General features: G+C 42.3%; 1 protein-coding gene across 11 annotated transcripts in view; it reads left to right on the top strand.

The window, feature by feature from the left end:
- Nucleotides 1-12,311, top strand: part of LAMB4 (laminin subunit beta 4) — a 111,749-nt gene that overhangs the window by 60,968 nt on the left and 38,470 nt on the right. For all 11 annotated transcript variants that reach the window (XM_070264324.1, XM_070264319.1, XM_070264323.1 and 8 more), the window contains 6 exons: nt 6,337-6,514; nt 7,544-7,687; nt 9,015-9,246; nt 9,693-9,850; nt 10,918-11,142; nt 11,969-12,189. In XM_070264324.1, coding sequence (XP_070120425.1) covers nt 6,337-6,514; nt 7,544-7,687; nt 9,015-9,246; nt 9,693-9,850; nt 10,918-11,142; nt 11,969-12,189 — 1,158 coding nt within the window. The remainder of the gene's footprint in view (nt 1-6,336; nt 6,515-7,543; nt 7,688-9,014; nt 9,247-9,692; nt 9,851-10,917; nt 11,143-11,968; nt 12,190-12,311) is intronic.

Here is a 12,311-nt window from a genome sequence, read left to right as displayed (position 1 = left end):
TTACATGTTCTTTTGTTTAATGTTTACAAGAACTCTGTGAGGTAGGTACTGTCATTGTCCCCACTGTACAGACAACAGAACTGAGGCAGAGGACCACAGAGCTAGTGAGTGAGGAGTCAGGAATCAGAGCCAGACTGCCTGATTCCAGAGTCCCGGCTCTGAGCCCCTATAGCACACTGGCATTACAGAAAGTTTGGGGAGAAATCCTATCACTTTAATTATTATCATCTTATAAGTTCCCATTTTATACATACTATGCTTTTATATTGTAATCAGAGTGCTCATACAAGTATGTAAATAAATTTTTTTCACTTCACGTTATACTATAAGCATTTTCTTACGGTGCTTAAGCAGTTTTATCATTTTTAGGAACTTTATATAATATTTCCTTGAGTGACTTCTTCCAGTGTCCTTCCTCCATAGACGTTTCTTCTAAAGGTCTCACTCTGTTCACAACTTCTGGCCCTGGCTTGTTGGTGGACAGAGTTGGGGCACTGAATAAACTTAAGACTTAATTTACTTATCTATTGCCCTACTCGTGGTCATTTTAAGTTGCTTCTATTTTTCACTACTCTGTATCATTGGTCCATATATTTTTTAAATGTTTTAAAATATAGTCCTGCTTTACCCAAGGTTTTATGGCTCTTGAAATAATTCATCAAATTATTTTCTGGAAGGTGTTCTCCAATTAATTTTCAGAATCATTGGTAATGTATGAAAGTACCAGTTTCATCCTGCTTTGGCAGAATTGTATACAATTGTGTGGCATTTTTAAAAATAATTTGGTGGGTAAAAATCAAATTGCTTTGTTAAAATTGCATTTTTAAGTATTTGCAATAATCTTCTAATATCATGACTTGACTGGCAAACTACAGCCTACATTGTGTCACTGGGACTCAGCCATGCCCGTTTGTTGACATGCCTCTATGGCTGCTTTCAAGCTACAAAAGCAGAGTTGAATACTTGCAACTCAGACCTTATGGCCTCAAAGCCAAAAATACTTACTATTTGGCCTTTTACAGGAAGTTTCCTGGCCCCTGTTTTAATTAGTTGTATATCCATATTTTGTGAATTGTGTCTTCAAAGTTCAATTTTAACCATTGAACATTTTGAATTTAGACCCTGGGACTTTGTTATTTCATCATCTACTATAGAATTCAATATGAGGCCAGTATATCTCGGATTTTATTCAACAAGTTCACCTATTATAACATCAAAAAAAGCCATTGTTTTAAGATTATTTTACCAAAGGTAGGATTGCAAGATTTGGCAAAATTGAAAAGGAAGAAAGACAGGAGAGAGAGAGGGAAGAAAGAAACAGGGCACTAAGTTATATTTGAATATCGTATAAATATTTCCCAAATAGTGCCCTCAAATATTGCGTGAGACATACTAAAAATTATTCATTGTTTCTCTGAAATTCAGTTTTAATTGGGTGATTTGTATTTTATCTGGCAACCTTAACCAAAGATGGTCCAAATCCTGCACCCAGAGAGCTGTGTAATATTGTGGTGAGTTTCTGCCATATTATGGTGGAAATGAAGTGGAAAGTAGAAACATACTCTTGAATGGGAAATTTAAACTATCGTGATTTTTCTATCCACATAATTCACATTCTCTGCTGAGGAGCTTTCAGTAGAGCTGTGCTCATGAACGAACATGGGAGTTACAAAGAAAGCACATCAAATCCAACGGGTTTAATTCAGGGAAAAAAGCTAAAAGTTGTGAGCCCAGGCAGAGTAAAGAAAGGGACAGGAAGAAAATAATGAGATCTTAAATAACGAAGAGATGTTACTATAATAATAGTAACAGTCATGACACTCAAATGTGTAAGAGCCAAGGTACTCCTCATTTTAAATAGATATTCTAAATATTTCTAAACTTTGTCAATTCCGAAGATTATCACTTGATGCTGTGTCAAATGCGTCCATCCAAATTATCCACTCATCACCCACTCACTGAGTGTATATGTGCTGGGGCCTGGGGTGTAAAACATGCTTTTTATAGATGCATGATGTAAATGGATATTTGAAATTAACTTAAAAGTGTATCCATTTGATCAGTTTTCACACAATCATTCTCTTGTATATGGAGGTGAAAACCCTGAAACCTGAATAAAAATTGAGAGCAACCCAATCTTGGCAAACTGTCCAAAACCTCAGAGGAGGCCCCGGCTTCCTATCTTGGTCAGATTCCCTAAAAGCAGAAGGTGCTACAGGGGCTCAGGTGCACCTGCTTTACTGAGGGCCTGCTCGCAGGAGAAGAGGCGGGAGGGGGTTAAGAGAGGACAGGAGAAGGAACCAAGTGAGAGCGTGTGTCCACCGAGCTGTAGCTCCAGCCTAACCCCACTGGGAGCCCTGGAGCAGGAATTGCACCCCAGAGTTGGTTTCACCTGGAGGTAAAGTGGCATCTAAGTGTGCCCGAGTCATTGGCCACAGCCTCACCGCCATCCCATCCCCAGTGAGTGCATTAACTCCTGGACAAGGTGGCAGAGTCCAATTTTCTGGAGGAGGGGACAGTGGTGAGCCCATAGCAGCCAATGCCAGAGCAGCGCGCAGATGGGAAGATCCAAGCAGGGCACCTATAGTGTCCCCTGGAATCCCTGACCCAGGATGCCCAGTAGGAGAAAGTCATTGCATATTTTATAATCACAGACAAATGCAGTTATTTCATACCACCAGTTTTGCTGCTCTGGGAAGCCCCTTGACTGCTTGGGATTTGGCTCTTTCAAAGTTCATTCTTCTCTGCAGCCAGATTAATGTTTGTGTCTAAGACTAGGATGCATTACCAGGAAGACCAGAGGAAAGCTTTGCTCAACCCTGGATGTGTCTTCTGCACAAATACTGTTTCTTTGTTTGGCAAGCAGAGTGAGATAGTTAAAAAAAATTTTCAGTCACCCTGATTACATGACACGTGCTTCCAAAAAATGTGTTTAGAGTCAAAAGTATATTAGGCATTCCAGAATGTAAAACTGCCATTCTTCTTTTAAAGAGTGGACTACACTTGGTAAACATAAAGTCCTTAGAAGTTTCTAGGAGAAGTGAGTCATGGCATTACAAAATCCTCTAGTTGACAGGGACTCTCGTCTTCTGTTCTATCTTCTTGGTGCAACATGGCCAACTCTGAACCGGCTCAGACCAATAGCTGTGAGTGATTAATCCCTGGCTGGCTGCCTACATCCCAACTAGCCCATCTAGCTTCCCTCTGTGTCTCTCCCCACTTGGTTTGTGATTGGAGAATGCAGAGGCATTTTAGTATCAACTTAAAGATACAAGACTAGACACATATATGGACTTCTTTATGGAACAAAGTTTTATGAAGCACTTGTTATGAATTAGACACTGTAGTAGGTGCAGGTGTAAACCAGACAAGCACCTTCCCTGACATGGGGGGCTTATTCTCTAAGGAGAGAGGCAGACAGTTACACGGGAAATGACAATACAGTGTGAGAGGTACTGGGAGCTGTGACAGGTCACTGAACTGGAAATGTCAATGTGGCTTGAGCAGTGGTTCTCAACCTCAGCTGACCCAACCTCCCCTTTTTATTACAATATTTTGTAGCTCTCTACACTCTCCTGAAATGAAATTCATAGGCATTATGTCCTGTGTGCACACATAACTTTCAAATAATACCAATGGAATGTGCAAATATGGAGGAGAAATAAAAGGAAAGTAATTTATAAAAAAATAATACGTACTTTGATATGTGCATGCACTGGCAGGGATACACCAGAAGGCGTAATGAAGTAGGGAGATGCTTATACATGTAGGATCATTATATGTGACAGCCATGAAAGCCGTGTGTTGTATACATGTTTAACATGTCCCACAAACATAGACTAGGGCTTTCAACTCATAATTATAAACAAGAATTTCTCCTTCCTGGCTGTTCAATGGAACATTCAAAAACTGTAAGGGACATGGGATGATTTTCCTTTTTGTGGGAATGGCTAATATTTCGGATCCCCACCCACGAAATGCCGGTGACACACCTACCCCAAGCGCAGGACAACCAAAACCACCCCTTGGAATTTCCAAAATGCCCCCTAGGGGGCGGTACCTCCCAGATTGAGAACCATTGGGCTGAGAGGTTGCAGGGTAGCAGAATGAAAAGAGATTGAATTTAGGTTTTATCCTAAGGCAATGGGAAGCCACTGAATGTTTTTAAGGAGGAGATTATCTGAACAAACTGCCTTTTAAAGAATCACTATTTTTATAGGGTAGAAAATTGATGAGGGAGATGGATGGCTTCCAAGAGTGAAAGAGGGGAAGTCTGTTAGGCTGCCACTATGGTAATCTAGGTGACCTAAATTAGGGAAGTGACAGGGAGATGAGGAGTAATAAATGCATCCTAGATGTATTAAGAGATCAGATTGACCAGGCTTGCGAAGGACTTTATGTGTGGGACGTTGGGTGGGTCGGGAGTGTGATGATGAAGAGGCGGGCATCAGAGATGGCCTTCGGTTTCTACCCTGAGCAGCTCGGCAGATGGTGACATGATTTCCTGACCACAGGCCAAAAGGAAAGTAGGCTTCATGTGGTTTGGTTTGCAGTGTGTGTGGGACAACCAATAGGCTTCTCTGTGCATATCTGAGGGCCACAACTGAGACGTGGGCAGGAGACATAAGTTCAGATGTCACGAATCTATAGATGGTAACCAAAGACACAGCACCGTCAAGGTCACCTGGGAAGTGGGTGTGGAGTAAGAAGGGGGCCCATGAGAGAACCCTGAGGAACCCCAACATTTAGGGATGGGTAGGGGAAAGGTATTGCATTGGCGTGGAGAGTGACTGGGAAAGGAGGCGGTGAGAATGGCAAGGAAACAATTTTTCAAGAAACTTGGCTGTCAAGGAGTCAAGGGGCAGAGACGGGGCAGTGGCAGGAGGAATATATGAGATCAAGGAGGTGATTTTACAGATGGGAGAGATTTAAGCACATTGATATACCAGTTGAAAAGAAGAGATTAAAGGAAGAAAGCACTATCCATGGAGAAGTGTCCTGAGGGCAGAGACGACAGGAGCGGGACATCTGGTCCATGGCATGCCTCTTCTTCCTGAGCCAGCGCCAGAGTCACAGAAGGGGCCAGTGCCTGTGGGACAGGAGTTAGGGAGGCAGGAAGTGGGAGGGGAGCTCTGTCCCACTGCTGATGTCTGTGTTCTCTGGGAAGTAAGAGAAGGAAGTGGCAATGGCATGCGTCCACAGAGCAGGAAGAACAAGTTTGGGGGTTTGAGAAGCAGAGACGCTTGGAGGTAGTCATTCAGGGTTGAGATTCCACCCAGTGGTGAGTCCAAGGGCATACAGAAAAACTGGAGAGGGCTGAAGTAAGGGACCACGGAAGCTGGTTTCAGAATGGACAAAGCCAAAAGACCAGGGGAGAGTTATCTGTGCCATCAGTTCGCTCTCCTAACTTGACCGGCTGAATTAAAACATTTTAATCGTTTATTCCAAATTATTTAAAACTTTTTTAAGGCTATTTTTTCCACCAGTTGTGGACCGATTTGGTGTGAATAATCTGCTGTACTAACATATTCTCTACTATGTCATCCAAGGCGTTAATAAACATTTTAAATAGTATTAGGTTATAACAGAAAAAATCTGCTCAAGAAACACAACTGTATAGCTTTTCTTCACATAGATATTAAACTACGGATGAGACCTCTTTGAGAATAAATACAATGATGCGTTTGTCCCCATAAAGCTGTATAGTCTAAGCCAGCAATTTCCAAAATGCATCTGTGAAATATTGAGTTTATGGGATGTTGGTAAGTATTATTTGAATATAGGACCAAGTGGTGAAATAAATCTGGAAACACTGAGTATAAAAAGTATCTTCCTTGCAGGACTTCTCAGAGCCTTTGATATGTTAATCTATTCTGTGAATCTCCAAGAAGCAGATATAGTTTGATGTAGAACACTGCTGTTCATATGTAGTTGAAAAAGACAAAACTTTTTAAAGGAGAATTTTGTGGTATTAAGAGTTCTACCGTAACAGTATGGAATGCACTAAGCCATGATTTCTTAATTTATCAGAAGTAGCCCAGTTAAAAATCTTTCAAATCTGACAATGTATTAGCAAGTAAAAATATAATAATAAGGACAGTAAAAAGATAAAGGCTTATTTTACTTTCTTTGCTGTAAGTCAATAAGCATGAATATTTAGTTAAAGATTTCTTAACTAAATAGAAAATCTTAAAATCTTGAGTCATAAGCAATTTAAAGGATTGCATAGAGTCTCTTTGCAGCCATTATTCTCATAAATCTATTCATTTTTATAACTGGAATCTCGAAGAGGAGACAGTTCTGAACATAAGTCTTCTTTTCTCATTATTTCAAAAGCTTGGTCTTATTCCCCAAATCAATTCACTGGAGAATTTCTGCAGCGAGCAGGATTTAGATGAATATCAGCTGCACAACTGTGTTGAAATTGCCTCAGAAGCAAGACCTCGGGTGCTCCCTTCTGCGTGTGAAAGGCTCATAGTCAGCGTGTCTGCCAGGCTGCACGAGGGGGCAGTGGGTGAGTACCTATTGAATGAGCGCTACTGGAGCGCTGCTGTCTGCATGAATGCTTTTTGGAATGTGAGTGGATCGATTTAATTTATTTTAGCATCTACTCCGAACGACCAATGCAAATACCAATTGCCCAATGATTAGGTACACAGAGCGGTCTGCTAATGTGTGGGAATCATAATGCAGTAGAGAAAGTGTATAAAAGAGGAGACGTGCGGTAGCATTGGGATGCTAAATTGCTGGATCAATGGTCCTAAAATATTTCTTTGGAATCCTGGAATTTTAGGGCTGGAATGAACTCTGCACACCATCTTTCATCCCCACACCTTCATTTGATAAATGAGGCTATCAGGGTCCCAAAACGTTAGATAACGCGTTCATTTCACTAAGCCAGAGAGCAGGGTTCTTACGTCAGTACTTTTGAATTTGGGGCTGGATAATACTTTAGTTTGGGGGGGGGAGGTGGTGCTGTCCTGTGCATTATAGGATGGTTAACAGCATCCCTACCATCTGCCCTCCTGACACCAGGAGCCCCCTCCCCCCAGTTGTGACATCCTAAAGTGTCTCCAAACTTTGTCATATGTCCCCTGGGGGCAAAATGTCCCCCAAGCTGGGAACCACTGCTGCAGAGTGACAGCTACACTGAAAGCCTGGGCTTCCTGGGTTCCAGCAAATGCTGTCTCTGTTATGCTGCAGGGCCCACAATCTCCTGGAAGATAGGGGACACGGGAAGTCAAAGGAGTGGTCCAGCACCAACATAAATCATCAGCAATGAAGTAGTAATTAGGTTTATTAAGTAATGTTTATTGAGCACTTACTCTGTGCTGAACGCTGTTCTAAGTACTTCACAGACATTATCGTCTCTAATCCTTCTAATTCCATGAGATAGACCCTGTGTTAACCCCTGGTAACAGATGAGGGGGTTGAGGATTAGAGAGGTACCAAATGGAAAAGAAGTGAACGAAAGCTACTAACAGGACGAGGTGCTTCTCTGTCACTTCCATCACCTCTAACTTCCTTCTCTTGTTCCCTGCAGCCTGCAAGTGTCACCCCCAGGGCTCAGTGGGGCCCAGCTGCAGCCGACTTGGAGGCCAGTGCCAGTGTAAGCCTCATGTGGCCGGGCGCTGCTGTGACAGGTGCTCAGCAGGAAGCTACGGTTTGGGGCATCATGGCTGTCACTGTACGTAGCAAAAAGCAGATGGGGAAACAGGCTGGGCACAACCTTGGAGCTTTGACAGCAGGAAAACCAATGCGGGGAGTTCAAAAGGGGAAGGGATTGGGAATTCGACCATGTTATTCAGACTGTCTGTCTATGTAGATAAAGTGTACTGAAAATTTTTTTTACCATACTTCATTCATCTCTTCAAAGGGCACCGATTGTGTGCAGAGCTCTATTAGGAACCATGAGTGATGATAAAAACATGGTCCATGCTTCTGAGAGCTTACAGGCTGTATCAAATAGATGATAGTCCAGGTGGAGTACGGAACACCATGAAGGGAGTTGGCTGTGCAAACCCAGCTTTCTGATCCGGCACGGAAGCCTGGTGGCTGGAAAGGCTAAAACAACAATAAGACTTGGAAGTCAAGAAAGGGGACGACACTGTCACCAGGATCCTACCCTTTCTGCTGCTGGGGTCACAAATGGCCTTGGAACTTATTTCATAAGCCACCTATTAATAAGGGCTTGCATGGGGCTTCATCTTAGCTGGTAATTCAGTTCTCAGGGCCGTCACGTTCAGGGTGTATAGCTCTCCGTTCATGATGTAAACCGTTAGTGAAAGTACTATTCCCCGCAGAAACCCGCCTCAGAAACCATGAAAACCTCCAGGGAGATTAATTCTCCTTTCAGGTGGGGGAACACATCTTTTCAGTCGTGATTCAGAGAGCTGGCACACCTTCCTGGTCATTGCCTCCCCAGCAAACAGTGTTAGGGTCCATTATTGCTCTTTTCCCCTTTTCTTTAAAGAAAATTATGAAGTGCTTGAGATACACAAGGGCTATACACAAAGGAGCGACCGTTTCTTCCGTGTAGCACTCTGTAAATAGGCATCACATTTTTGTATAGGCAAGCCTGGCTCAAAAGATTCAGCAATTTACCAGAAAAGGATTGAGCCTCTCCTGGTATCTCATCTAGGAAAAAGAAAAATCTGACTCTCTTGAAAAGGGTTCTCATATTTTTTATAATCTTAAAGTTTGACTCCCAAGACATATGGAAGTTCAAGTCATTCAAAACATGTGTCTTGTTCAGTTCCTCTGTGTAAAAAACATTTATAAGACGCAGTTGTTCACGGCATACTGTGTATTGGATGAATCAGTGAATTGTTATCTAGCAAATACTTACCTGGCGCTCAGTACATGCCAGGCTCTATTCTAAGCACTATACAGACTCACTTTGTTCGCCCTGATCAGGATGATATGGAAAGTTAGGGACTGCAAATCAGAACTGTACCTCTTTCTCCAGCACACCACTTGCCCCGACCCCAAGACGTTCTCTTTGCTTTGTCTAGCATGTCACTGCCACCCTGAAGGCTCAAAGAGCATTGTGTGTGACCAAATAACAGGACAGTGCCCCTGCCAGGGAGAGGTGGCTGGCCGCCGCTGCGATCGATGCCTGGCGGGCTATTTTGGATTCCCCAACTGCCGTCCTTGCCTTTGCAATGGGTTCGCTGAACTTTGTGATCCAGAGACAGGGTCGTGCTTCAACTGCGGAGGTTTTACAACTGGAAGAAACTGTGAAAGGTGTGGAATTCATATGCACTGTTATTTTTAATGTTTTTCTTTTGTTCTGATCTCAGAACACTCTCTGAAGGAGCATTGTGTAGAGTCAATGGTATGTTAGTGTAGAACGATCATTATGGGTGAGGAAGATAGAGTGTCGTTCCGTTGTCCTTCAAAATCTTATGAACCAGACAATGTGTGATTAAATCAGTAGCTAGCATTTGCCTGGCATCTTGGTTTTTGTGGTTCCTGAAATAGGAGATGTAAATTAGGTCCCATTATATTGAGTTTAATGACTATACCTTGGAACTTTCAGTATAAAACAAGAAATCCTTTTATAGAGCAAATGAGCATCTTCTAAAATACTGAGTTTTGCTAGTTGCACTGTCCTGAAGCATAGCAAATCCATATTGGCTAACATGAGCATTTCCTGGGAACATTTTGGTAAAAAGAAATTGTCTTGACAGGTGCATCGATGGGTACTATGGAAATCCTTCTTCAGGACAGTCCTGCCGTCCTTGCCCATGTCCTGATGTTCCCTCTAGCAATCAGTATTTTGCCCATTCCTGTTATCAGAATCCTTGGGGCTCAGATGTAATCTGCGATTGTCTTCAAGGTTATACAGGTATGCAGTATAGTTGATGTTGGGTTTTTTCATCTATTCCACACTGCTATCTGAAAAATGATCACATGTCCATAATTTATCAGCCTTGGGCTAAACAGTGGTGCAGAATATAAGTTAATCGTAAGAGGACACAATTTGATAAATTGCTGCTTTATCAAACAAAGAATTTGAATGATTCAAAAACCAATGACAATTAAAAACTCATTCCACTGAGCTATAATTGTTTTCAAATATTGTTCTGGAAAACTAACTGACGAAATGAGTTCAAATCAAATTAATTTATTTAAAATGAAATCAACATATGGTTAAGTAAGATATATATGTGACTAAGTAACATATATATGTTATATATGCATTACATATAACATAAGCAATTAAAAAGTAAAAATTTTAATCAGTCAGTCAAATGCTTTCTTTACATAACTCCAAGCAATTGATTTGACTGATATTTCACACATAAACTGGTGCCCTAACTTGAACATTGGACGCACAATGAATAAGTCAATTCAGCATTTGTGTCTGTTGCTCAAATGATTTATTTTGAAGAATTTAAGCATGAGTGTAAATATATAATACAAACAAGGAAAAAACTTATGAAGTCTACTTTATTTAATCATACTTAGAAAATATGGTGCTATTATTTTCTTCAGCGATAATTACCATATTTTCAGGGAGAACAGGGGCTGAGATTAGCTTTGGGTCCTCAGGCACATGAGGATGACCCTGGTTTTATAAGGATCCAGGAATCCTGTGCCTACAATTCCATAGTTTTTAAAGAAAAACTAGAATCCTTTCTTCACCAAGGCCTTTTTAGCTCTGCATAATCATTTTGTTCTCTGAATGGATAATAAATTAAATGAATGTTCTGCTTTAATTTAGAACATCTTTCCTTAGTCATCCCAATGTGTGACCTCTCATTATCCCCAGAGGAGCCCAGGTATTCTCCGTTTATATCAATCTCCACCCCCTCTCCCAACACACACACACACACACACACACACACACACATACACATACACGCATATACTCCACTCATTTCCTTCCTTTTTCCTCTCTCCTTCTTTCAGGTAAGCAGTGTGAAGAATGCTCTGCTGGTTTCTACGGAAATCCAAGAATTTCCGGAGCACCTTGCCAGCCGTGTGCCTGCAACAACAACATTGATCTAAGTGATCCAGATTCCTGTAGCCGGGTGACAGGGGAGTGCCTCAGATGTCTGCACAACACTCATGGACCCAACTGCCAGCTCTGCAAACCGGGTCACTTTGGATCGGCCATCAATCAGACCTGCAGAAGTAAGTGTGCCAGGCTCCCGGGGGGGAATGTGGCAGCAGAGTGGTGGCTCATAAATGTGGTGGTGGCACTCCCATGCTCATTCCAGTTAGACCAGTAGTGCACTGAACTTGTCAGCAGAAATGGGTGCAGTGGCACCATCGGTATTCCAGATGCATCTACACTGTAGTCACTGGTGTTAGTTTGCCTTTTGTGACTGTTGCCTTCAACGCCTGCCCTAGCAGATTAGGAGTCTTGTTTCTCAAAGTGTGGTCCACAGTGCTCTGTGCCAGAATCACCTGGGGACGGAGTGGACTGTTAACAGGGCCACTGAAGTGACCCTCTGGGAGTGAGGCCCAGGAATCTGCATGGTAACCAGCTCATCAAGTGACTTGAATGTATAAATATGGAGTCACTGATGTAGAAGAAGACAAGGGTTTGATTCTATGATAAAGAAAAAGGAGGAGTAAACTGCTTATTTTTAGGAGATATTTAACCATTTCCGTTCATCCAAGTCAATTTAGTAAACCATTTTTTTTTCAGATCATTTAAATCAATGAAACTTTGGTGAATGGCATGAGGGAAAAGTGAGATTTTCAGTCATCCTAATTGTGAGCTCTTGGAACGTAGTGGGCGGAGCCGTATGAAATTGCTGTTTGGGGAGATCGAAAACCGTTGAATGGGCTCAACCTACTTAGATTCTTTGGTAAATTCTGTACTGTTGTAAGATGTTTCTTCCTTGAGCCCTTTAGAGAAATGGTACATCAGGTCTTAAAAGCTGTTTGTAAGGTTTGTTGAAGGCTAGCGTTGTCAATGAGTTTACCTCCAACAACGGCTCTGTTATCCCAGGATGCTCCTGCCATCCTTCCGGCGTGAATCCTGCTGAGTGTCGCCCTGACCAGGGAGCTTGCCTCTGTGACCCTGACACTGGCACATGCCCTTGTCTGCCCAACGTCACAGGCCAGGCCTGTGACCATTGTGCTGATGGATACTGGAATATGATCCCCGGCAGAGGATGTCAGCCATGTGATTGTGACCCCCAGACCTCTCACAGCAGGCACTGTGACCAGGCAAGATATTTAAAACTTACTGGTGTGTTCAGGGTGAGAAGTCATGGGGAGACCTGGTTTCCAAATACGTAAACAATGTTTTCTTCGTGTACTGTTGTTAATTAGTGTTTTTAGACAGGATT

This window comes from Equus caballus, chromosome 4 (assembly GCF_041296265.1).
Source record: "Equus caballus isolate H_3958 breed thoroughbred chromosome 4, TB-T2T, whole genome shotgun sequence".
Taxonomy (NCBI): domain Eukaryota; kingdom Metazoa; phylum Chordata; class Mammalia; order Perissodactyla; family Equidae; genus Equus; species Equus caballus.
Note: the sequence above shows the minus strand (reverse complement) of the source record. Positions and strands in the feature narration are given on the sequence as shown.